This window comes from Erythrolamprus reginae, chromosome 4, assembly GCF_031021105.1.
Source record: "Erythrolamprus reginae isolate rEryReg1 chromosome 4, rEryReg1.hap1, whole genome shotgun sequence".
In the NCBI taxonomy this organism is placed as follows: Eukaryota; Metazoa; Chordata; class Lepidosauria; order Squamata; family Dipsadidae; genus Erythrolamprus; species Erythrolamprus reginae.
In genome coordinates this window covers 72,769,296-72,796,354 of record NC_091953.1, presented here as the reverse complement: position 1 = coordinate 72,796,354, position 27,059 = coordinate 72,769,296, and the positions used below count along the sequence as shown (strand labels likewise).

General features: G+C 41.9%; 1 protein-coding gene across 1 annotated transcript in view; it reads right to left on the bottom strand.

Annotated features, from left to right (window-relative positions):
• LOC139167142 (dystrophin-like) overlaps positions 1 to 27,059 on the bottom strand; it is a 1,540,372-nt gene that overhangs the window by 957,574 nt on the left and 555,739 nt on the right. The window contains exons 33-35 of the mRNA XM_070751563.1: positions 16,139 to 16,309; positions 11,681 to 11,785; positions 6,586 to 6,723 (exon numbers count right to left, since the gene is read on the bottom strand). Of these exons, the coding sequence (XP_070607664.1) occupies positions 6,586 to 6,723; positions 11,681 to 11,785; positions 16,139 to 16,309 (414 nt within the window). The remainder of the gene's footprint in view (positions 1 to 6,585; positions 6,724 to 11,680; positions 11,786 to 16,138; positions 16,310 to 27,059) is intronic.

The window sequence follows — 27,059 nt, the reverse complement described above, 5'->3', positions numbered from 1 at the left end:
AGCTCAGCGCACAAATGTTCAATTCTGGCACAGAGGTTTCAAACTTCTTTTTCCCTGGGCCTGTGACTGGAAAAATTTGGAAGGTACGAAGAAGGAAGCTCAGCTTCCGGTCTTGCAAATTTTTGCTGAGGGCGCGAAGAGCAAAACGTTGCGAGACCAGAAGCTGAGCTTCCTTCTTCACGCCTTCCAAGTTTTTCTGGCAAAATTTGGAGCAAACACACGCACAGCCCTTCCATGGAGGCGCTGAGCTTCAGTCCTGAGGCAGCCTCTCCCGCAGCTGCAGCGCCCCACCTGCCTGGAGCTTCCCTGGTGGCAAAGGAAGGTGAGCCTTGCAGCTCTTGGGCACAGGAAGGGCTTGGGCCTGAGATGGGCCTGCAGGGGCAGCAGGGCCAGGCAGCCAAGGCAGGTGTGGGACAGCAAAGGTGCCACTGCCAAGCAGGGGTTGAAATAGGAGTGGGAGGGTGCTGGCAGCGGCAGCTGGTCGTGTTGCTGGAAGCCGTACATGCTGGCGCTCTGCTGGGCATGGGTGCCGGTCTGGCACCTCTGTCCCAGCCCAGCCAGTGGGCAAATGCCAGACCAACGCCCATGCCCAGTGCAGCGCCAGCATGTACGGGGTCCAGCAACACAACCAGTTGCTGACGTGGTGTATGAGAGAGAAATAGAGTGCATGAGGGATAAAAGTTGTGGCCGTGGATGCATGGCGTTCCTTCCCCCCCCCCAAATAAAGCATCCCCCTCCAGCCTTTGGATCGGGCGGTTTCTTTGCCTGGCCTCAGATTACGCTGCACTGCACTTTGGCCAACCACCACCGCCAAGCCCACCCTGAGCCGAAAGCAGCCGCCGCTGCTCAACTCACGTTGCCGCTGAGCTCTTGGAGAGCCACGCTTATGGCTGGCGATGCCGGAGAGGGTGAAGGGGTGGACGCGGCCGTTGCCTCTTAGCTGGGGAGCTGGCTGCGGGTAGAGGCAACGGCGGAATCCGGCGCTGGGGCCATGCTTTGCCACTCCCCCAGGGTGCCGTGTACCCACAAGCCGCCCTCCACTCTCTCTCTTTCCACTCTCTCTCTTTCCACTCTCTCTCTTTCCACTCTCTCTCTTTCCACTCTCTCTCTTTCCACTCTCTCTCTTTCCGCTCTCTCTCTCTTTCTTTCTCCCCCCTCTTGCTCTCTCTCTTTCTCACTCTTTCTCTCTCGCCCTCTTTCTCCTTTTCTCACTCTTTCTCTCTCCCTCTCTCTTTTTTCTCTCTCACATCCAGCCGCTGCCGTTGGTGCCTCTGCCCTGGAGCTCCCATCCCACCGCCGACCCATGGCTACTGCCCAATGCTGCAGTTGCCAGCATGGTGTACGAGAGAGAGAGAGAAAGGGATAGATAGCAAGAGAGAGCAAGAGAGAGAGAGAAAGAGAGAGAAAGCAAGAGAGAGAAAGAAAGAGAAAGCAAGAGAGAGAGAGAAAGAAAAAGAGAGTGAGAGAGAAAGAAAGCAAGAGAGAGAGAGAAAAGGAGAGGAAGGAAGAGAGAGAGAGAAGAAAGGAAGAGAAAGAGAGAACGAGAGAGAGAGAAAGCAAGAGAGAGAGCAACAGACAGAGCAAGAGACAGAGTGAGAGAGAAAAAAAGAGAGGGAGAGAGAAAGAGTGAGAAAGAGAGAGAGCAAGAGGGGGAGAGAGAAAGAGAGAGATAGCAGGAGAGAGAGAACGAGAGAGAGAAGAGAGGGAGAGAAAAGGAGAGGAAGTGAGTGAGTGAGAGAGAGAGAAATGAGAGAAAAAATGGGAGAAAAAAGAGAAATGAGAAAATGCTTGAGGCAGAGAATCAGAGGAAAGAGAGAGAAACTAAAGAGAGAGAGAAGCACCCAATGAATAAGAGAGAAACCCCCCCAGCCCTCACCTGTTTTTGGAAATGGTTCAAGAGTGTGTACACACACACACACACACACGGGGGGAGAGGAGACAGGGATGAAAAAAGAGAGGGGAAGTGAGAGGGGGAAGGAATGAGAGAAAAAGGGAGGAAGAGGGAAAAATGAGAAACAAATGAGAGAGAAAAGGGGGAGAGACAGGAGAGGGACCCAGAAATGAGACAGTGGTGGAAATTTGAGGAGGGATGATTGATTATTAAATATGGGTTGACTATGGAATGATGGTAAAAGATATATTTAGATGTTGTTTAATACAGTATTAGGATGTATTAATTTGTAAAATTGGATTAGAATTTTAGAACTATGTAGAATTACATAGGTAAAATTAAGGGGTTTATGACTTCTACTGTATGATTTTAGGACCTTGCATTATGAATTTAAAATATACTTGGAAATGTAGAAGATTGATGAAAGTTAATAATAGTAAATGCTAAGTGCCTGAAAATTAATTGAGCTTTGAGATATTGAATGAAATTATAGAAAAGTAAATATGGAAATATATTAATTGATGCATTGGTGTTCAGATAGATTTTCATAGTATTATTAGATTACTATAATACTATGATAAATATTTAAGAAATGACAATTTTAAAGCATGGATTTATTAATAGTTGTGCTTTTGGTTTTGCTGGTTGTTGTAGTTTGAATAGTAATAGATTTTTGGTTTTGTTTTATTATTAATTTCTTTTAATAAAAAAAGAAGGGAATTTTTTTTTCGTAATTAGGAAAAAGTTGTATAAGGGTTTTTTGTTTCTTTTAAGAAGAATGTATAAGAAGGAGGAGGAGGCCTGATGGCCTATCTGGATTTATAAGAGGATAATGATATTAATTGAAATATAAAATAACAGAATAACATAGTGGGAAGGGACCTTATTATGCCCCAGCACTGAGGCCCAAATAATTACACAATAAGTTGTCTTGAGTGGCATATGTGAAAAAAAAAGATCAGGTCCTGAGGCATGAAAATTTATTTATTTATAACAGAATGGGAAGGGACCTTATTCTGCCCCAGCACTGAGCCCCAAATAATTACGCAATAAGTTGTTTTGGGTGACATCTTTAAAAAAAAATCAGGCATGAAAATTCATTCATTCATTCATTCATTCATTCATTTATTTATACTTCCGCTCAGACACTATACTTTTCCGTCCACACCCAAAAAAAATTAGAGGGAACATTGGTCCTAACTGCTTTTCGGAAGGCTAATAGGGTTGGGGGCAGTCCTGACTTCCGGAGCTAACTGGTTCCAGAGATCCACAGAGAAGGCTCTCTCCTGCAGGCCTGCCAGCCAACACTGTGGGATCTCACTGGTCGTTTGAGTTGTGTGGCATAAGGTGGTCTCAAAGCTAACCTGGCCCTAAGACTAAGTAAGGCTTTAAAAGCAATGAGCAACATCTTGTATTGTTTATTTTGACCAGAGACCAATAGGGAGCCAGTGTAATGTGGGTGTACCTAGGTGGGTGTACCTAGGTGTACCCACAACAGTTTGCACAGCTTAATTCTGCACCAGTTGTAATCTCCAAGCATTCTTCAAGAGCTTGATCTCTTCTTCTATGTGGCAGCTCCTCACATACTGATGGTAACTCACACCGTGTCCTTGGATAATCTCACCCACCAGTTTCATGTGGATATTAAACAGCAGGGGGGAGAGGACCAACCCCTGAGAAACCCCACAAGGGTTTCTAGGAGTCGACCTAGGGGACCTAGGAGTCGACCTCTGACCCCCCGCTAATACCGATTGCGACCGACGGGAGAGGTAGGAGATAAACCACTGTAGAACAGTGCCTCCCACTCCTATCCCTCCAGCTGGTGCAGAAGGAAACCATGGTCGATGGTATCAAAAGCCGCTAAGAAGTCAAGAAGCACCAGGATAGAGGATTGACTGCAATCCTGGGCCCACCAGAGATCATCCGTCAGCGCGACCAAAACAGTTTCCTTTTTTAAATATAAAGATTTATTTATTAATTTTTAAAAAATATATTTCTCATATATATATATGTTTTCATAGATTTTCACGAGATATCCCCCAAGAACCAAGACACAGAACAGGACAATGGCATTGCCCTCCTCCCTTACATCAAAGGCACCACAGATAAAATCAGTAAAATTCTCCGCAATCACAACATCAAGACAGCCTTTGGTACAGATAAAAAAATAGCCAACATCCTAAGAAACCCGAAAGACAATATCCAACTAGAAAACCAGGGAGTTTATCAAATACCGTGTAAAATCTGCCCAGCCACATATATTGGACAAACTAACAGGAGAGTAAATGCACGTGTTGCAGAACATAAGAATGCATTAAAGAAAAAAGAAAAAAACTCCTCCCTTTTCAAACACTTCAAAACTACAAGACATGAAATTGATTTTGACAGCACCAAATTAATTTCCAAAACAGAACAGTACAGCAAAAGAATAATCATGGAAGCCATCGAGATAGAAAAACATCCCCAAAATATGAACAAGCGGGATGATACCTCCCGCTTACCAGACATCTGGAAACCAGCCCTCAAACGTATCCCAGCCATAGAAATCAGACTCAGAACACACATTGTAAAACAATCAAGTAGCCTGCAAGTTCCAACTACTCAGGATATCACGCCTAATCTACAACCATTAACTAATCAGCATACCTCAGCTACATCAACGACCCCAATTGTTACCCCACTGACTCACCAGGAAGTTTCTACACAGCAGGCAATTGCTGAGCCATCAAACCACACCCAGCCACCAGTATTTATAGAAGGAAGGCAGCTCAGGTCTCGCAGTGTTCACCTTAGAAGAAGGACAGAAACACCAGCCTGAAGATGACGAGTGTCACCTCGTCGAAACGTCACCAGCAATTGCCTGTTGTGTAGAAACTTCCTGGTGAGTCAGTGGGGTAACATCTTGGGTCGTTGATGTAGCTGAACTAATCAGCATACTTCACTACATCAACGACCCAAGATGTTACCCCACTGACTCACCAGGAAGTTTCTACACAGCAGGCAATTGCTGAGCCATCAAACCACACCCAGCCACCAGTATTTATAGAAGGAAGGCAGCTCAGGTCTTGCAGTGTTCACCTTAGAACAAGGACAGAAACACCAGCCTGAAGATGATGAGTGAGACCTCGTCGAAACGTCGCCAGAAATTTCCAAATCCTACACGGGAAGAAACCTGAATATACCAAGACCGTCATACCTGTACCCGTGAAAATCTACGAAAACATATATATATATGATGGTCTTGGCATATTCGGGTTTCTTCCCGTGTAGGATTTGGAAATTTCTGGCGATGTTTCGACGAGGTCCCACTCGTCATCTTCAGGCTGGTGCTTCTGTCCTTATTCTAGGGCGAACACAGCGAGACCTGAGCTGCCTTCCTTCTATAAATACTAGTGGATGGGTGTGGTTTGATGGCTCAGCAATTGCCTGCTGTGTAGAAACTTCCTGGTGAGTCAGTGGGGTAACACCTGGGTTCGTTGATGTAACTGAGGTATGCTGATTAGTTAATGATTGTGGATTAGGCGTGATATCCTGAGTAGTTGGAACTTGCAGGCTACTTGATTGTTTTGCAATGTGTGTTCTGAGTCTGGTTTCAGTTTCTATGGCTGGGATACGTTTGTTAATGACGGCTGGTTATCAGGAAACGTCGCCAGAAATTTCTAAATCCTACACGGGAAAAAACCCAAATATACCAAGACCGTCATATATATATAAGGCAAAGGTTGCAGGTTCAAGTCCCAGTGGGTATGGCTAGCTGATGAGGCCAAAATAAGACCGAAATAGATCTATCCTAGTCTCCCTTAATTTTCAAATTCAGCAAAAAAACATGTGATATATGTCAGATCACCCTGGTATATTGAAGGAACGTCACAGCTCCTTTTTGCCTTTAGGCCCAACCCAGGGCCATTACAAGGCCGTTAATTTATTCATAGCCGACAACTATATTCTGTATGTATCACATGTTTTTTGCTGAAATTTTAAAATTAAGGGAGACTAGGATGGCACCATTTCGGCCTTATTCTGGCCTCATCAGCTAGCCACACCCTTACTGGGATTTGCAAGGCAGAAGCTGCCGGATCAAATCCCAGTAAGGGTGTGGCTAGCTGATGAGGCCAGAATAAGGCCGAAATGGTGCCATCCTAGTGTCCCTTAATTTTAAAATTTCAGCAAAAAACATGTGATACATACATACATACACATACATACATACATACATACATACATACATACATACATACATACAAATACATTAAAAGCAGTTTCCATGCTGTAGACGGGCCTGAATCCTGACTGTTTTGGGCCCAGAAAATCAGCTTCATCAAAGGACTGTTGGAGCTGGAGCAACACCACCTTCTGTTTCCTATCAAGAGCTTCCTAGAGAGATCCCATGGAGGCTTCACCCCGCCTTTTCTGGCCCTGTTTCCTCCCAGGAGATTCCTAGAGAGACCCCATGGAGGCTTCTCCCTGCTTTTTCTGGTTACAGTTTTGGAAGCTTGGGTTTGTAAGTGGAAAATGGTTCTTGAGAAGTGGCAAAAAAATCTCGAACACCGGGTCTTATCTAGAAAATTTTGTAAGTAGAGGCATTGTTAGGTAGAGGTACCACTGTATAAAAGTTAGGATCTTCATAATGTCTGACTTATTACATATGTAACATTCAGAACTTTATCCAGAGCTGGAAAGGCTGCAAAATCTACCTTGAGAGAATTATGTCTGTTTTGCAACAAGTGCAGTTTCTTTCTTATTTCTTCTCTTTTTTGTTCATCTTTGATCATTTGGTGAAGCATATCTCCACACTGAAGCAATTCTTTTATGGTGCCCTCATGATTGTCACTCTAAAGACAGAAAGATAGAGATATTAGAAATAGAGATGACAGAGGTAGAGAGACAGAAATTTAAAAAATGGCAATGACATTTATGTAATTGAGGGTTGGTCAATCTCAGACTATTTCTGCATCTTTAAAATAATGGTATTATGAAAAACATTCAAAGGATTTCTGAAGAAAAGAAGAATTATATATTAAGTATATTTGAATATTGTTGGTTTATTAAATGGTTTTTTAGATATATTTTTTACTTTATAGTAATAATTAGATTCAACCATATTTGATATCTACTTGGTGTTTTCTTTTTCTTATATTTTTTTTCTTATTTTCCTTATTCCTGTTTTATTATTCTGATATTTTCTTTAGATTGATAATTAACTGATATAATGAATTGCTAATTTGAATTTTCCTCTTCCCTGGTTTGGTGCACTTTAACCTAAAAGAACGAGGTTGGTACTATTAAAGCTAGACTAAAACATATTTACTTGCTTAACTTTTTAAAAATTAGTATAAATTACTATTTCTTTTTAATTAATTCATTTAATTATATAAGATATTTTACAATTTATAAGATCAAAGTTTTAAGTTTAGGGTAGTAACATTTTACAGTAAGTTTTTAGATTTTAAACCTTTACATTACTTTACACTATTAAGTTGCATAAATTTTAGAAATAAAATAACTAAGTGATATTATTGTTCATAAAGTATTTTAAGCATAATATAACTAAGTTGTTCATAATATTGATTCTTAAGTTAATATTTCTGTTAAAGTGATAGATTTAATTCTTATTGCCTTCTTCTTTTTTGCTTAAGAGTGAAACATAAATAGATAAGAAGACTATTTTCTTTTCATTTTTTGAATTAGACCTACAGTTGTAATTTTTAAATCTTGTTTGGAGTTTATTTGGATACATCAATCTTTTATTAAAAAGTAAATGAAAATTTAAAGAAGTGGAAGGATTTCCACCTCCTCTATAATACATTATATACAGAATGTCAAGTACATCCACCACTACAAAGACAATTAAAAAATCAACACTAACTTCTATATCTCCACAAGTGTCTCCATTACCTTCTCCTGTACATCAAAAAACAATTACAAGTATGTTATCTAAAGATAAAGAAAAGGAGAAGGAGAAGGGAAAAACCACAATCACAGCCTACATTACAAACAATCCAGGAAATGTTGGCGGTCATGCAAGACTTTATGCTGAAATCTCAAAATGAAGCAAAACAACAACGTGAAGAGTTAAAAGCGGAAATGGGGGAGTTGAAAGTGGACACAGAAGAAATGAAAGCAAAGATGAAAGAAGTAGACAACAAAGTAGCAGAAATACAACAGACATTAAAAGAGAATGAACAAAGAATTAAGACAGTAGAAGATAAAATGGATAAAGTTGAACAAAGAATGGATGATTTTGAAGACAGAAGTGATTTTCCAAACAAAGGATACAATGAATCAATAACACATTCAGAGTTACAATGTGCATCTTACGGCTTGAGATTCCAGAATATAACAGAAGAAAAAGATGAAGACCTCCAAGCAAAAATGGCAGAAATTATAGGAGGAATCCTTCAGGTGGATCCTCTGGAACTAATAAAAGAAATTTATGAACTTTATAGAGTGCAAACAAGCTATGTCTGAAGACACAACTTACCGAGAGAAGTCCACATCAAATTTGTTAGGAATACTATAAGAGATGACATTTTGAAGTGGACAAGAAATGAAAAACTGCAATACAAAGGAAAAGAAATTACAATACTTAAGCAAGTTCCAAGAAGAGTACAAGAAAGCAGAAGAGAATATTATTTTCTGACCAAAATTCTAATTAAAGAAAATATAACCTTCCGCTGGCTTATACCAGAAGGCCTGTCTTTGTATTGGCAAACACAAAGAGTGAAATTGCACAATATAGAAGATGCCAGAGAATTTTATGGAACAAGCGGTATACGAAAATTTGAGCAACCAACAAAGGAAGTATCAATAAGGAGAGAAGAAGAGTTGGGTGACACCAGCCAGGAAAAAGAGGAAGCCATGAGTGCAAGAAGGAAGCAACCACAATGCGAATCTAAAGATACCAAGAAGTACTACAAATAACTATGTCAGAAGATATGAAAATATTTTCTGTAAATGTAAACAGACTTAATGAACCAAGAAAAAGAAACCAGATATTTTCCAAACTTAAAAAACAAAAAGCACAGATAGCGATATTACAAGAAGTTCATATTAAAAAAACAAATAGAAAATTGTTACATAATCCAAAAATAGAAAATATGTACGCCAGTTTAGCGGATCAAAAAAAAGAGGCATTGCAATGTATATTGAAAACTCAATAAACTCCAAACAACTATATACTGATCAGGACGGTAGAATACTAATTGTACAAGTGAATATAAATCCAAAACCTCTTGTCATTGTTTCTATTTATGCACTTAATGATAACAAAATGGGATTTTATAAAAAATTACATAAAAAGATAAATAAATTAAATTAGATTAGATTTAGATTAGATTTATTGGATTTATATGCTGCCTCTCTCCGCAGACTTGGGGTGGCTCACAACAATGGTAAAAAACAGTACATAGTAACAAATCTAATATTTAAAAATCTAAATTACAGTTTTAGATTAAAAAATCCAAAAAAGAAACTCCAATATATAAAAAACAACACACAATCAAATCATACACCAGAACTACATGGGCAAGGGGAAGATGTTTCAATTCCCCCATGCCTGACGGCAGAGGTGGGTTTTAAGGAGTTTACGAAAGGCAAGGAGGGTGGGGGCAATCCTAATCTCTGGGGGGAGCTGGTTCCAGAGGGTCGGAGCCACCACAGAGAAGGCTCTTCCCCTGGGTCTGGCCAGACGACATTGTTTAGTCGACGGGACCCGGAGAAGGCCAACTCTGTGGGACCTAACCGGTCGCTGGGATTTGTGTGGCAGAAGGCGGTCTCGCAGATATCCTGGTCCGATGCCATGAAGGGCTTTATAGGTCATAACCAACACTTTGAATTGTGACCGGAAACTGATCGGCAGCCAATGCAGACTGCGGAGTGTTGGAGTAACATGAGCATACTTAGAGAAGCCCATGATTGCTCTCGCAGCTGCATTCTGCACAATCTGAAGTTTCCGAATACTCTTTAAAGGTAGCCCCATGTAGAGAGCAAATATTGAAAATATCATCATAATTGGCGATTTGAATGCAATTTCGAATAAATTATTGGATCATTCGGGCAAGAAAAAAGATAAGAAAAAGAAAACAATTCTGCCAACCACTTTTCAGAAAATGAGGTCAGAATTGTTATTGAAAGACATTTGGAGGGAACGACATCCTTTATCTATACAGTATACTTTTTATTCGAACCCCCACAAAATTTGGACAAGAATAGATATGGCCTAGGCTTCGAAAACAACTACAGAACAATTCATATTTTGACTGCGGCTAGGATAGTATATGCACAAAATTGGAAGGGAGAAGACATTCCCAAGGAAGATGAGGTAATAAGAAAAATTATAGAATGTGCCGAAATGGACATGATGACAAGGCGGTTAAACAATCAAGATGAATCAGATCTTTATAACATATGGAATAAAGTTTACATATGGTTAAACAAAATAAAAAAATAAAAAACGCAAATTGAAAGTATGTAATTGTATTAGAATAGTTTATTTTTTTTCAAGATATTAATGGTTAAATTACATAAATATAATTTCTCCCCTTCATTTAAACAATTATGTTGATTTTATAAATTATTAGTATATTCTTTTTCTGTATTAAAATGATTTTTTAAAAAATAAGTGGGGTAATTGTAACCCCAAGTACAAATTAAATGTATGTATGTCTAGTTTGTCTTTTTTATGAAATTTAATAAAGATATTTTTTAAAAAAAATAATTATTTAATGAAATTACTTAAAATTATCTACATAATATAAACAAAATTGAACTACAGATTAGAATCTACTGTATAAATTTTTATAATGTGCAGATCTCCAAGGCTTTTAACATTCATAATACAAATTCAAGTGCTATTGCAAGAGACATGAAAACTGTCTGAAAAACTTTTAGGCATCCATATTGCCCCTCATGCAAATCTATTTTGGAGGTTGCTACTTTGAAAGGATAGCTCTGCAAAAGGTATGCTGGTAGGCTGAGCTGGTAAACTGAGCTGAACAGGATACTGTTGTTTAAACTGAGGAATACTAGAAATAAAAAGTTTCATAATACCCACATGATAAATCTATAAATAACAACTTATGCTGCATAAAATAAAATATATCCTGCCAGGAAATGAGTTCATTAACATGGGGTAAATGAAATATTTTCTCCTCAGCCAATTAATATGCATACTCTTCTCCTGATTGGTGCTTTTATTAGGTCAAATTGGTGCTTTTATTAGGTCAAATTAAAAACAACACCAGAGGATTGATTATGAAGGAAAATTTTATAGTTATCCTCAACCTGCAAGCAGAGATTGGTAGAGATCAGTGGAGCAAACTGTGTGTATAAATGTGTGTTAAATCATATGTAAGAAAATAACGTCTATATGTACTGTATGTTTGTATACTTATATGTCTATATGTATACTTATATTTATTTATTCATTTATTTATAACAGTTGTACGGATTTGAGGAATGTATATGTGATTGTGTATATGTAAGTGTGAGTATAGATGTGGTGTGGGTGTGTTTTCTGAAATACCAGATAGGATATTTCACTAATCCAGACCTATTTCCTGATGATTATAAAGAGTAATCATATGTTCTTAATATTGTAATATTGAAATTATTGCTGAAATATAATTGTGCCATGTATAAATGTCATATATAGTTTTATAACATTTAAGACTGCTGAAGTTTGTAAACTGTCTGGTATTAAACGCAAATGCAGATGTTCCTAATTTCTGCTTTAATATTTTTTCCTTTTCCATTTCTAGTTCATTCATACTTCTATCACAACCAATTTACCATATCTTTATTGAAGTCGTCTTCTTTCAGATTCAGCCCCTGCTGAATTTCAGTCTCCAGTAGTTCAAGCAATTTTTGTATGTCAAAGTTAAACTGCTCCAATTCCTTCAAAGAAATGAAGGGGTTAAAGGTTGGAAAATGGGAAAGAAGAAAAAGAATGGACATTTATTAGTTTTTCTTCACAGTTTTTATTAAGGATATTTATATCATAAGCATATATGCCTTGCTTCAACTGCTAAATTAATTGTCTATTCATTTATTTCACTAACTACCATATATGTAGTAATGCCAGTAGAATCTGATAAGCTTGCACCTTTAAATCTCATTTATATTACCAAACCAAATCAATCCAGACAATTAAGCAATTACCCAGGCAATATGCCATATTAATAAAAAGCCAAATTTGCACAACATGTTAATAATGGGAAATTATTTGTTAATTTATCAATATCTATATCAATAAAGCAAATACAGTAGAACCTCAAGATACGAACTTAATTGGTTCCAGGGGGAGGTTCGTAAGACGAAAGGTTCGTAAGACGAAACATTGTTTCCCATAGGAAACAATGTAAAGTCAATTAATCCGTGCAACAACAAAAAAACCCGCAAAAAAACGCTGCCGGCCGGCTGTCACCTTTTAAAACAGCCGGGCGGCTTCCCTCTCTCTCTCTCTCCTCCTCCTCCTCTTCCTCCTCCTCCCGTATTTCGCCTCCCTCCCAGCCCGCTAGGCAGGCCAGTGGTCCCCGTCACGGAGCACAGCCATGTGGGCTCCGCTCTGTTCCCTGCCGGCCCGATTGAGGGGCCGGCAGTCTCCGCCAGGGAGAGCTTCCTGGCTTTCGTTCTTGTTGGATTCGCAAGCTTTCATGCCCAGGAAGCTCTCCGAAGTGAGGAGAACCGCCGCTGTCGCCGCTTGGCCGCGCCTCCTCGCCCGCCGCCCACCCGCCTGCCCAGGATGCAGACCTGCTGCCTCGCCCTGCACCTGCCGCCGGCCCGATCCTGCACCTCTTGCTTCTGGGCTGGCTCCATTCTGTTCCCTGCCGGCCCGATTGAGGGGCCGGCGAGAGGAAAGCGAATGCCTCTCTTCGTTGCGCTACCTGGCTGGCAGCGGAAGATGTAACCGAGCCCAAGGGGCCGGGCTCCGTGGCCGGCAGGGAACAGAACAGAGCCTTCCACGGCGGCTGCCTGCTGGGCTGGTAAGAGGGGGAGCTGAGCCCAGCCCCGTGGGCTCGGTTACATCTTCCGCTGCCAGCCAGGCAGCGCAACGAAGAGAGGCATTCGCTTTCCTCCCGCCGGCCCCTCAATCGGGCCAGCAGGGAACAGAATGGAGCCTTCCGTGGCGGCTGCCTGCTGGGCTGGTAAGGGGGGGAGCCGAGCCCAGCCCCGTGGCATTCGCTTTCCTCCCGCCCGCAGCCGACTGATCGTGGGTGGCTTCCCGATCTCAGAGAGCTTCCTGGGCATGAAAGCTCACGAATGCAACAAGGACGAAAGCCAGGAAGCTCTCCGAGATCGGGAAGGAGCCCACGGTCAGACGGCTGTGTGCGGGAGGAAAGCGAATGCCTCTCTTTGTTGTGCTTCTGCCAGCATGGCCTGGCTGGCAGCGGAAGATGTAACCAAGCCCACGGGGCTGGGCTCGGCTCCCCCTCTTACCAGCCAAGCAGGCAGTCGCCGTGGAAGGCTCCGTTCTGTTCCCTGCCGGCCATGGAGCCCGGCCCCGTGGGCTCGGTTACATCTTCCGCTGCCAGCCAGGCAGCGCAACGAAGAGAGGCATTTGCTTTCCTCCCGCCGGCCCCTCAATCGGGCCGGCTGGGAACAGAATGGAGCCAGCCCAGAAGCAAAAGACGCAGGATCGGGCCGGCGGCAGGCGCAGGGCGAGGCAGCAGGTCTGCATCCTGGGCGGGCAGCGGGCGAGGAGGCATGGCCGAGCGGCGACAGCGGCGGTTCTCCTCACTTCGCCCGGTCCTCTCCTGCCTCCTGCACTGATGTTCCCCGCTGCGTTGGGCGCCGCCAGCCCCAAGTTGGATGCACCCTCGCTGGCCCGCTCGGCCGCGGCTCCTCGCCCGCCGCCTGCCCACCCAGGATGCAGACCTGCTGCCTCGCCCCATGCCCGCCGATCCTGCGCCTCCTGCTCCCCCCCCCAAGCCAAAAATACAAAGGCGGTCTGCCGCTGCCCGCGGAGCAATGGGAAGCTGAAGCCGCCGGCGGTTTCAGACTCCCTTTGCTCCAGGCTGCTCCGCCCTGCCTGTCATGCGGTGGCAGACCGTCTTTGTGTTTTTCGCTGGGGGGGAGAGCAGGAGGACCTTCCTGACTCCCTCCCCCAGCGCCGGACCTCCTGCCCTCCCTCCCAGACAAAACCCCAAAGTGGCCTCCCGAACCCGGAAAGAAGCCCCGCCGCCGGCTGTCACCTTTTAAAACAGCCGGGGGGCTTCCCAGCAGCCTCCCGAAGCCGAACGCCAAACCCGAACATCCGGATTCGGCTTTGGGAGGCTGCTAGGAAGCCCCCCCGGCTGTTTTAAATGGTGACCGCCGGGCTGGGGGGCTTCCCAGCAACACCCCGAACCCTGAACCCGGATGTTCGGCAAAGGTTCAGGGTTCGGGAGGTTGCTGGGAAGCCCCCCAGCCCGGCTGTCACCTTTTAAAACAGCCGGGCGGCTTTCCAGGAGCCTCCTGAAGCCGAACGCGGAAGTTCGGGTTTGGCGTTCGGCGTCCAAAGGGGTTAGACTAGAAGACCTCCAAGGTCCCTTCCAACTCTGTTGTTGTTGTTGTTGTTGTTGTTGTTGTTGTTGTTGTTATTATTATTATTATTATTATTATGTAACTTTTTCTTCCAAAATGTTTTTTTATTTCTTGCACCTTTTTCCTCCCCTTCCAAAATCATTCTTTTTTTTTAAATTCCAAAAACCTCTTAAAATATCTTTAGGAATGTTATCTTAATCTTAAAACCTGTTATCGTAATCTTCATTACAATATCATTATAATTTTCTTAATAATTGGGATTTCATATATTCTTTCAAAACAATTGCTTAAATCAAACTTCCATATGATAAATATTCAGATTTTCCATTTAAAATATATTTCATAAGTTAAAATCATTACTATCTCAATAGATCAGTAAATAACAATTGGGGGTTACTCAATCATTAATTGTAAAATCTTTCTTCTACATGATATTTATCTTGCATAAGGAGAAACCATACTCTTAAAAAAAGGTAAATCTATTCATATTATGTAGAACAAATGATTAATGACAAAATTCATACTATTATATTATCCTAACCTTTGTATTGTTTTAAACAAGTCAGCATTAATAATCCTTTTGGGTAGGATAAGTATAGTTGGAAGAAAAAGTTTAATTACACAGAGTTATCACCACTTGAAGCAACATTTTCTTTCAAAATATCCTGTTACTAGAAATTAATCAAATTTAACTGGGTAACTTACATTTTACTTGTACATTTTATTTACTTGTAAAATATTGTTGCTGGCTTGATCAGAAAAGAAAGCCCTGGTTCCTTCTTCTGAAAGTCTCTTCAACCCTCCTGCCCCTTCCCCCAGTGCTTCCTGTAGAGGAGGAGCTGTGATTGGTTCAGCCTATTGCCAATCAGACAGCTCTCTCAGTACCTCCTTTCTGTGTAGAGGAGGAACTGTGAATTGTTCAGCCTGCTGCCAATCAGGCAGCTGAGGGGTGTTGCCGGCTGGACTGTAGCAAGAGCAGAAAAAAAAAACACCTGGTGTTGCCAGAGCCAGAAGGCTTCCTTCCTCCCTGCCTTTCACATCAGAACTGTGAAGCTTTGGAAAATGCTGCAAGGCAGTTTTCAGGTCAGTGAAAGTCAGTGACTCTAGTATAAGTCAAGGTTGGATTTTTCAGCACATTTCTTGTGCTGAAAATCTCGACTTACACTCAAGTATATACGGTAAGTTATCTACTAATGAAAAACAAAACAAAAACAAAGACAGATTGCTACAGGATGGATTTTCCCACAATGGTTTAGCAATCTTGTGTAAATAAAACCTGTAATAACAACAGTTTCTAGTTCATATGTGCACATTGATTACATCACAGAAACAAAACAGCAAGAATTTTTTGCACAGAAATATCAATCTAAGTTTATTATAAAATAACATACAGTTTAGAAAAGCCATACAACGGCTTTTTCCAAATACATTAAAGCCTTTTGAATAATAGCATATGTTTCCTTATTCTAAATATGCACAGCCTTTTCTAACTAAGTTATTTTTAAATAGATAGCAAAAGATGTAAGTAAGGAGGTAAACTTGTACCTGAAATAGAAGGACCATAAATATTACTCATAAGCACACACGTTTAGACAAAACCCTCAGAGATGCAGCTAACCTCTTATTCTTGCTGATTTTTATTTGGAAAATTCCTTTCTGGAATTTTGAACTTAAAATGTTCAATTTTCAAGAATATAACTCTCTTTGCAGGGGTATTTTTCTTACCTTTTCATGTTTAATTCTTTCTGATACTATTGTAAATCGTTGGTTGAGCTCTATCAGTTTAGGTTCTATTACTTTCCTGCAGTGACCTCCACGGTTTGTCATCAAGTCAGCTGCCTGGTTGCGAACAGAGTCTATCTTTGGATGCATATCATTTAGCTCATCCTTTAAGCACTACAAAACATGAGTAAAACACAGAGCTTTACATTAAATATAAAAAAGGGGGAAAGGGGGGCGATTCAAGTGTCCTGATACTACACACAACTGTGTCATATTGGTTGTAAACAGATTTATGCATTGAACCAATTAAAGCATTACATAGAATCTCCCCTTTATTTGTAACTATGAAGTAACATGCTTTCCAAAGCTTTCAATATAAAAACACAAAAGCTAGTAATTGATAATTTACTTTCTGCATCAACTCAAGTAATCTGATGATTTAAGCTAAAATCTGTTCCACATTTATGCTAAACATGTTGGATTTAGAATAGATTTCCAAGTCAATTATAAATAAAAGGAACCAAAATGCACTATTTACAGTAAAATCATATAATTTTGAACCCAATTTATGTATTAATGTAAACCCTATTAATGTATAGTACTATAAAATGAATAACTATTATTGAATAAATTACATATTTGTAGTTCTTTAATTTCGAGAATTGCCGACTGATAAATATTATCTTCTTAGAGGAATTTCAAAAATATATTATAATGATTATTATGATGATTTTATGGTTATTTCATATTCCATTAAATAAGTTTAAATTGAATAAACTGAATTCATTTGCTAAATTGTCAATGATTTGTACAGGATTACAATTTTGGATTTAGGAAAAATAGTAGTTTACACTTCTTGAGATAGTCGGAGATTTCCAGAATATTTAATTATATACAGTGATCCCTCGATTTTTTCAGGGGTTGCATTCGCAGACTGCCCGCGAAAGTCGAATTTCCGCAAAATAGAGATGCGAAAGTAAAAACACCATTTTTGGCTATGGACAGCCAAAAACTACTCCCGTGCACCCTTTTTCAAGGCCGCACAAGGAGCCGGGCTTGAATTTGGGGGCGGGGAGCAACGAAAGTGCGGAGGCCGGCAAAGATTGTTTTGAATGTCGGCCGCCCACACCCCTCCAGCGCCTCCGGCCCCCTCGCCGCTACCCCCCGCCTGCCCTATCCGCCCCTCTCACCGGCTTTCTTGGGGCACGGGTCCTCCTGCAGTAGCGCTGGCGGCTACGGCTTCTCTTCATTTGGCCACTAGTCACTCTGAGCGCTTTGAGAATGCCCGCCCCGCCCCTCTCGCAGTCCTTTAGCTGAGAGCGCTTTCATCCCAGCTGTCAGCGAGGGGGCTGCAGGAGAGGCGGGGCAGGCGTTCTCACAGAGAGAGAGCAACAGACAGAGTGAGATAGAAAGGAGAGAGGGAGAGAGAGAATGAGAAAGAGAGAGAGAGAGAGCAAGAGGGGAGAGAGTGGAAGGTAGAGAGAGAGAGAAATGATAGAAAAAAGGGGAGAAAAAAAGAGAAATGAGAAAATGATTGAAGCTGAGAATGACAGGAAAGAGAGAGAGAAGTGACTCTTGGTGATGACGTATGACGTCATCGGGTGGGAAAAACCGTGGTATAGAAAAAAACCCGTGGAGTATTTTTTTAATTAATATTTTTTGAAAAACCATGGTATAGCCATTTCGAGAAGTTTGAACCCGTGAAAATCGAGAACCCTCCAGTTCTATATATTCTCTCTATATATATTATATAGAATACATAGAATATATATACTGCTCAAAAAAATAAAGGATACACTTAAACAACAGAATATAACTCCAAGTAAATCTGTGAAATCAAACTGTCCACTTAGGAAGCAACACCGATTAACAATCAATTTCATTTTGTTGTCAGCACATTTAACTTTGTCAGAACAAAGTATTCAGTGAGAATATTTCATTCATTCAGATCTAGGATGTGTTATTTGAGTGTTCCCTTTATTATTTTTAGTAGTGTAACACACACATATATAACTTGTTTTAGCTGAATTTGAAAATTAAGGGAGACTAGGATAGATCTATTTTGGCCTTGTTGTGGCCTCATCAGCTAGCCTACATGAATTACAGCAGACTTAGAATATTACTTACCATCTACCAACTACTTAACAACTTGAAAAGGACAATTCCCTCCCTAAGGAGGACTATTTTTGACAAAGAGACCTTTTTAGATCATTATTGCCCTCCTGGACCAGGAAATCCCCTGGTCGTGGTGGAGAGCTAACTTTTACATTAACTTTTACATCTTTGACCTTGTAGTTTAAACAACTGTTTTAAACTTTATAAGGGTTTTAAATTGGTGTGTATGATTGTTTTAATTAATTTATTATTTATTTATTTATTGGATTTGTATCTCCGAGGACTTTATGGTGTTTTGGGGTACATACATTTAGATAATTTTTAGATAATTTTAATTGGGCAGGGTTTCTAGGCCAGTTTTAACTAGAGGAGACTTTTAGCTTAATTGTTTAATTATTGCTGTTTTTAATTAATTATGGGGGGTTTAATTTAGGAATGGATGAATGAGAATGAATGGAGGGAGAGTAAGGTTGAGATGAATGAGATGAATAGAAGGGCCAGATTGTCTGGTGTTTTGGAGGTGGGAGGAGTGGGGGAGCCCATCTCTGGGGTGGCAGAGGGGTGAAATATACCAGTTTTTGCTGGGGAGAGGCAGATATGGTACGAGACATGGTGTAGGCCACTCTCAAGGAACAAGAGCTCATTCTTAAAAGCGATCCCTTGTTCCAGCACCATGAGCTCAGCCTGGGGGACAGGTGACAGGCGAAATCCAGACCCTGAGCTCAGGCTGTTGTTGCTCAAAGCCAGGTTGGTTGTAAATAAAGCTTCCCAGAACTTACTCTTGGATGAGGAGGCTGACCTGGCATATGTGACTGAGACCTGGCTGGGCCCAGAGGGAGGAATCCCTCTCTCTGAAATGTGCCCAGCTAGGTTTTAAGTGTGGCACCAACCATAATTCCAGGGAAGGGGGGCAGTGGCTATTATAGCCAGGAAGACCATTTATTTTTATTTATTATTAGAGTTGAAAGGGACCTTACAGGTCATCAATCCAACCCCCTGCTTGAGCAGGAAATCCTACAGCATCCCAGCCAAATGGTAGTCCAATCTCCTCTTGAAAATGTCCAAAGTTGGTGAGTTCACAACCTCCGCTGGCAGGCCATTCCACTGGTTGATCGCTCTCACCGTCAGGAAGTTCTTCCTTATCTCCAGGTTGAATCTTTCCTTGGTCAGCTTCCAACCGTTGTTCCTGGTCTGGCCCTCTAGTGCCCTGGAAAATAGTGTGAACCCCTCCCCTCTGTGGCAACCTCTTAAGTACCTGTATACAGCTATCATGTCCCCCCTAGCCCTTCTTTTTACTAGACTATCCATGCCCAATTCCAGCAACGTTTCCTCATATGGCCTGGTCTTTAGTCCTTTTATCATTTTAGTTGCTCTTTTCTGCACCCTTTCCAGAATCTCTATATCTCTTTTGAAGTGTGGTGACCAGAACTGGATGCAATACTCGAGGTGCGGTCTGACCAAGGCCTTATAGAGTGGTATTATTACCTCTCTGGTCTTGGCTCATGTTTAGCTGGTTATCCACCAAGACTCCAAGATCCCTTTCACAGTCACTTATGGTGAGTGTGGTTTCACCCAATTTGTATGCATATTGTGTGTGTGGGGGGGTTTGCCTAGGTGCAGGATTTTATTTATTTATTTATTGGATTTGTATGCCGCCCCTCTCCGGAGACTCGGGGCGGCTAACAGCAATAATAAAACAGCATATAATAATAATCCAATACTAACCAACCAAAAGGGACATGGATCCAGTAGACAGGTGGCGGAACTCACAGCTCCAATGGCCTTGTCCACTTCATCAGGTGTCACCAAGTCAAACTCCCCCCAGACAGATGGACAAAGACGTTTAGCCCCCGTCACTTCGACTGACTCGTTTTCAGTCGACTCTGTTTTACAATTGGAGTCAAGGTCCGCTCGGATCCGAGCGATTTTATCAGCGAAAAATGAGTTTAAATCCTCGGCACTACTCTGCAAGGGCTCCCCCACTCCCCCCTGATTAAGAAGGGAGCGGGTTACCCTAAACAGAGCGGCCGTGCGGGATTCCGCTGATGCAATCAAGGTGGCATGATACGCGCATCTTGCCGCCTTGAGCGCCACTTTGTAAGTCTTAATATGAGCTCTTACAAGTGTTCGATCGGATTCGGACTTATTCTTCCTCCATTGCTTTTCTAGACGTCTCTTTAGGCGTTTCAACTCCCGGAGCTCCTCGTTGAACCATGGAGCTCTAAGGGGTCTAGTGCCGCAGAGAGGTCGCAGCGGTGCAATTTGGTCAAGGGCCTCCGCTACAGCCTTGTTCCAGGCCTCAGCCAGAGACTCTGCCGAACTGTGGCAGAGTTTATCTGGAATAACCCCAAGTGCCTTCTGAAAGCCTTCTGGATCCATCAGGCGCCTGGGGCGGAACAACTTAATCGGTTCCGCCTCCCTGCGGGGGAGGATTGGAGCCAGAAAGTCAAGCCGCAGTAGAGTCTTCGGAGAGGGGCGGCATACAAGTCCAACAAATAAATAAATAAAATGATGTGACCATGACAAAGGCAACACTTCTAAGCCCCTTAGTCTCAGACCATTACTCAGTTGCCCAGAGAGGAATACCATGTTGGGTGCTTGCCCCCGCTCGTGAGTCGGACCCTGTACTACTTGGATCAGGTCCATGGCAGCCATGGTGGCCATGAACTCCTGTGCCAGTCCAGAGGATTTGCCGAGCGACGGCAGGTTGAAGTCCCCCAAGACAATAAGTCTAGGGAACCCCACCACCAGCCCGGCTACCTCTTCGAGTAGCACAGGCAGGGCTTCTGCCATGCAGCTGGGAGGCGGGTGCATGAGAAACAAGCCCACCTGAACCCCTAAGTCCAACTTCACCAGGAGGGACTCGCAACCCGCAATCTCTGGAGCAACGAGTCTACGCAGGCAAAGGCTCTCCCTGGCTATTATAGCCACTCATCCCCCCCCCTCCTTGGGGTCGAGGTTGATGCCATATCTGAAACCCGGCTGGGCAAATTTCAGAGAGAGGAACTCCTCCCTCCGGGCCCAGCCAGGTTTCAGTTACACATGCCAGGTCGGCCTCCTCATCCAGGATTAAATCCCAGATGAGGAGAGCTTTATTTACCACTGACCTGGCATTGAGTAGCAGCAACCTGAGCCTAGGGCCAGAATTACACTCATCACCAGTATTCTGGGTTGAGCTCACGGAGCCAGAACAAGGGAACATTATTAAGCAGCAAACCCTCCTTCCCCTGTACTTTTATCTACATTGAACTTCATTTTGTTCATTTCGGCCCCCTGTACAAATCTGTCTAGATCTTTCTGTATCCTGTGCCTATCCTCTGGGGTGTTGGCCACTCCTGCCAGCTTGGTGTCATCTGTGAATTTAATTAATTCCGCCTCTATTCCCTCATCTAGGTCGTTGATAAATATCTTAAAGAGTACTGGGCCTAGGACTGATCCCTGTGGTACCCCGCTGCCTTCCTCTTTCCATGTGGACTTAGTCCCATTGAGGGCTACTCGCTGGGTGTGATTGGTCAGCCAGTTTTCAATCCATCTTGTTGTTTTACTTGCCTTTTTTGTAAATAGGGACCACGTCGGCGCGTTTTCAATCATCTGGTAGGTCTCCTGTGGTCCAGGATTTTTGAAAGATGTGGTATAGAGGTTCAGTGATGACATCGGCAAGCTCCTTTAGGACTCTGGGGTGCAGTCCATCTGGTCCTGGCAATTTGTACTCATTGAGTTCCAATAGGTGGTCTCTTACTGTATTTTTATTAAAGTAGTGTTTTGTTCAAATTTTGATTTCTGCAGCTGTGATACAAGCTCGTTGTTTTGTTGCTTCTTTGTGCATGAAAACAGATGCAAAAAAGGTGTTGAGCAGCTTTCTCTTTATTGTCCGTTACTTCTGTGCCGCCTCCTCTTTCTAGTGGACCGATTGCTTCCTTGATTTTTTGGGGGGTGTTTATGTGTTGGAAGAAGCTTTTTTTTAATTGTCTTGGACCTTTGTTGCTAGGCTTAGTTCATACTGGGCTTTTGCTGTCCTGATTTTTTCTTTGAAGATTCTGGCTGTTTGTTGGTAATCTGCCTTGGTTATGTGCCCTTCTTTCTATTTTTTGTATTTGTCTTTTTTTTCCACTCAGTTTGTTTGTTAGGTCCTTGTGTAGCCAAACTGGTTTCTTTTTGGATTTTGGGTGTTTCTTTTTCATCGGGATAGCATTGTTTTGGGCTTTTGTGATCGTGGTTTTTAAGATTTCCCAAGCTTCTTGCATGGTTTTGCCTTTTAGGACTGTTGTCCAAGGGATCACTCTCAAGTTTTCTCTAAGTTTATTGAAGTCTGCTTTTCAAAATTTGGGATTTTGGTGTTGTTGGGTCTAGTTGATTGTGTTGATATTATATGAATTTGAGAATGTTGTGGTCACTTTCACCCAGCACTCCATCTGTTTCAACCCCAACAATAACATCTTCTCTGTTTGTGAGAATTAGGTCCAGTGTGGCTGCTCCTCTAGTTCCTTCCTCTATTTTTTGGACTATGAAGTTGTCTGCAAGGCATGTCAGAAATTTGTTTGATTTTTCGCTTGGTGCGGAATTATTTTTCCAATATCTGTCTGGGTAGTTAAAGTCTCCCATTATTACTGTGTTGTTGTTTTTTGCATATGTGTGTCAGTTGGTTGTTGAAAAGGCTGTCCATTGTTTCTGTTTGGTTTGGTGGTCTGTAGTACACACTGTTGTGGTTGGCTCTGGCCCAGCTCCTGCCCCAAGGAATGTGGAGGTGGATGCAGGGGAAACATCAACATGTCATAGGCCTGTTTTATTGCCAACAGAGTCAGGTAGTGCAGTTTCCTCAGACGAAGAAGAAGGTGGGGGTGACTTGGAAGAGGTGGGCTTGGCACACAGCCCAGGAAGCCAATCTCCATTATCTTCGGTTGATTCGGATGAAGAAGTGTTAGACTCACGCATGCGCAGAATTATGCATCGAAGAGACCAATTGAAGAAAGCAAAGTAAAGTATGTGTGTTTCACTTCATGGAAGAAGTGGGGCTGTGACGTTCCTTCACAGCTGCTGGCTAAGTACTTAAAGACTGATTAAGGGGATTGTACAGACTATCAGGTTGTTTTGGGACGAATGCTCTTTGCAATACAAAAAGGCTGCTTTGTTTCTTTGTTTCGGGAGACTCTTACCATAGAGCCAGGCAGAACAAGTTTGTATCCTTTAATCTGTATAAAAAAAAACCTACCATGTTTTCCGCTCTGACCGTGAATCCCACAGAGGAGGCAGAGTAGCTATATTCTACAAAAAATCGCTGAACTTAAAAATCCTCAAAGTTGCACAGGATCTATCGGTACCCGAAACTATTGTCTGTGATTTATCCCTAAAAATCACAATTCGCTTCTTACTCTGCTATAGAGCCCCGGATTACGACATCGAACATGCTAACAAATTATCCACATTACTAACGTGGGCAACCAACTGCTTATACCTCATTATCTTCCTCAGAGACCTCAACCTACCACACATTAACTGGCCCTTAAATGAATGCAGCATGGAACCTATCAATTCTACTATATATAATACTGTCACCTATCTGGGACTCGACCAACTAGTAACTAACAATACCAGACTTGATAACTGTCTGGATCTCATCTTCTGCAACAGCAAAAGTGCAATATATGGCTTACAAATAACAGAACCATTTTCCAATAGCGACCACAGCATGATAAACTTCAGTCTCAACCTAAGCCATACTATGATCCACCAAAATAATGCAACACCAAAATTCAATTTCAAAAAAGCGAACTACGAACTCATTGAAGCCCACCTCTCAACATTAAACTGGAAAACTCTATTCTCTGAATGCTACACTACCGATGATCACTACAACACATTCCTACTCGAAATGAAAATTATCATCAGACTTCATGTACCTCTAACATGTACCATAAACAAAAAAAATAACCTCACCATCTCAATAAGAAAATTACAAACAAGAAAAAAATATCTCTGGAGGAAAAACAAAAAAGGACAAGTTTCCAACTTCAAAAGCCTATATAAAAGCATTTGCAATCCAATAAAAGCAGAATGCCTGAACTACTACAGCAAACAAGAGGAAAACCTCCTATGCAACAAATCTAATAGCGCTTTCTACAACTTTGTCAACAATAAACTCAAAGACTCTAGACCTATCCCACCTCTCAAAGGACCCAATAACAAAGAATACCATGATGATTCATCCAAAGCTAACCTCCTCAACTCTTTCTTTGGCTCTGTCTTTGTTAACAGCAATGGCTCATCCCCCAATTTCATCAATCGCACTTCAAACTCCCTCAACGACCTAACCCAAGTAGACTTCACTGAAGACCGAGTTAAAAAAGCATTACGTGACCTTAAACCTTCTCTATCAGTCAGACCAGATGGTCTTTTTGCTTACTTCCTAAAAAAGCTCTCTTCTGCCATAGCTAAGCATAATTTGCGAAAAATCCTTCAGAACTAGCACACTTCCTAATCTATGGTTGAAAGGAATGGTCATCCCCATCTTCAAAAAAGGAGACCCCTCTCTTGCAGATAACTACAGACCAATTTCACTATGCTGCGTCCCATGCAAAGTCATGGAATCAATTATAAACCAATGAATTACTCTCCATCTAGAAACTAATAATTTGCTCTCTAACAAACAATTTGGTTTCAGAAAAAAACTATCCTGCAACCTGCAGCTCCTCCACTGCAAAAATATATGGACAACTCATCTAGATCAAGGGAAATCTATAGATGCAATTTATATCGACTTCTGCAAAGCCTTTGATTCAGTGGTCCATGACAAACTACTCCTAAAACTCAAATCCTATGGCATCTCAGGATCCCTCCACAGCTGGATTACAGCATTCCTATCAAACAGACAACAAGTGGTCAAAATAGGAAGCACCATATCCACCCCCGTCCCAGTTAAAAGCGGTGTTCCCCAAGGTAGTGTACTGGGACCAACACTCTTCATTCTCTACATCAATGACCTTTGCAATTACATCACAAGCAACTGTGTCCTCTTCGCCGACAATGTAAAACTCTTCAACACCACCGATAACACAACTACTCTCCTAAAAGACCTGAACTCTGTTTCTGAGTGGTCCAACCCATGGCAACTCCAAATCTCAACTAGCAAATGCTCTGTCCTACATATTGGGAAAAAGAATCTGAACTCCAAATACGAACTGAATAATCAAATTATCACAGATAATTCCCACTTGGTTAAAGACCTTGGTATACTAACAACAAAAGATTTAAGTGCCAAAGCCCACTGCAACAACATAGCCAAGAAGGCTTCAAGAGTTGTAAACCTAATCCTACGAAGCTTCTGCTCTGGCAATCTCACACTACTTACCAGAGCTTACAAAACTTTTGCCAGACCCATCCTCGGATACAGCTCATCTGTTTGGAACCCATATCGCATCTCAGACATCAACACCCTTGAAAAGATACTTCACCAGAAGAGCCCTTCACTCCTCCACTCAAAACAGAACACCCTACGAGACTAGACTTTCAATCCTGGGCCTAGAAAGCCTAGAACTAAGACCCCTTAAACAAGATCTAAGTATTGCCCACAAGATCATATGCTGCAACGTCCTGCCTGTCGGCGACTACTTCAGCTTCAACCACAAGAGCACACAACAGATTTAAACTTAATATTAACCGCTCCAAACTTGATTGTAAAAAATATGACTTCAGTAACCGAGTTGTTGAAGCGTGGAACTCATTACTGGACTCCATAGTGTCATCCCCAAACCCCCAACACTTTGCCCTTAGATTATCTACGGTTGACCTATCCAGATTCCTAAGAGGTCATTAAGGGGCGAGTACAAGTGCACTAGAGTGCCTTCCGTCCCCTGTCCTATTGCTCTCCTATATCTCCTATACCTTTCTTCTATTCCTATATCTCTCCTTCTATTCTTTTATTGATATGTTCTATTACTATATCTTCTTTTCTATTCTTTCTTAGATATATTTTACTATGAGTATCTCCTCTATAACCTTCATCATGTATTTTACTATGTGTGTATATAGTATACCCACTAAAACCTTCATTGTATATTGGACAAAATAAACAAACAAATCAACAAACAAACAAACAAATAAATAAATAAGTACTTAAGGACTGATTAAGGGGATTGTACAGACTACCAGGTTGTTTTGGGACGAGTGCTCTTTGCAATACAAAAAGGGTGCTTTGTTTCTTTTGAATTTTTGTGATAAAGAACATTGTTTTTGAACTTTCAAGTGTGTGTGTGTCTGAAATTTGTACCCTTGAATTTTCGGGAGACTCATACCATAGAGCCCGGCAGAACACACACCAATTGTGTTGCACTTTTTTTCTTCTTTGATGTTGACCCATAAGCTTTCTAGAAGGTTTTCTTCTTTTATAGCTTGTATCTCAGTGACGTTGTAGTGGTCTTTTATGTAGAGTGCAACTCCACCTCCTTTTTTGTGTGATCTGTTTTTTTTTTAATAGTTTGTGTTGTGGTTGGCTCTGGTCCAGCTCCTGCCCCCAGGAATGTGGAGGTAGATGCAGGGGAAACATCAACATGTCATAGGCCTGTTTTATTGCTGACAGAGGTAGGTAGTGCAGTTTCCTCGGACGAAGAAGAAGGTGGGGGTGACTTAGAAGAGGGGGGCTTGGCACACAGCCCAGGAAGCCAATCTCCATTATCTTTACTTTATCTCCATGGCTTTACTGAAGGCAAATCATGTCAGACTAATCTCATTGATTTCTGACTATGTCACAAAGGTGTTGGATGAGGGTGGTGCCATGGATATTGCCTATCTGGACTTCAGCAAAGCCTTTGATACG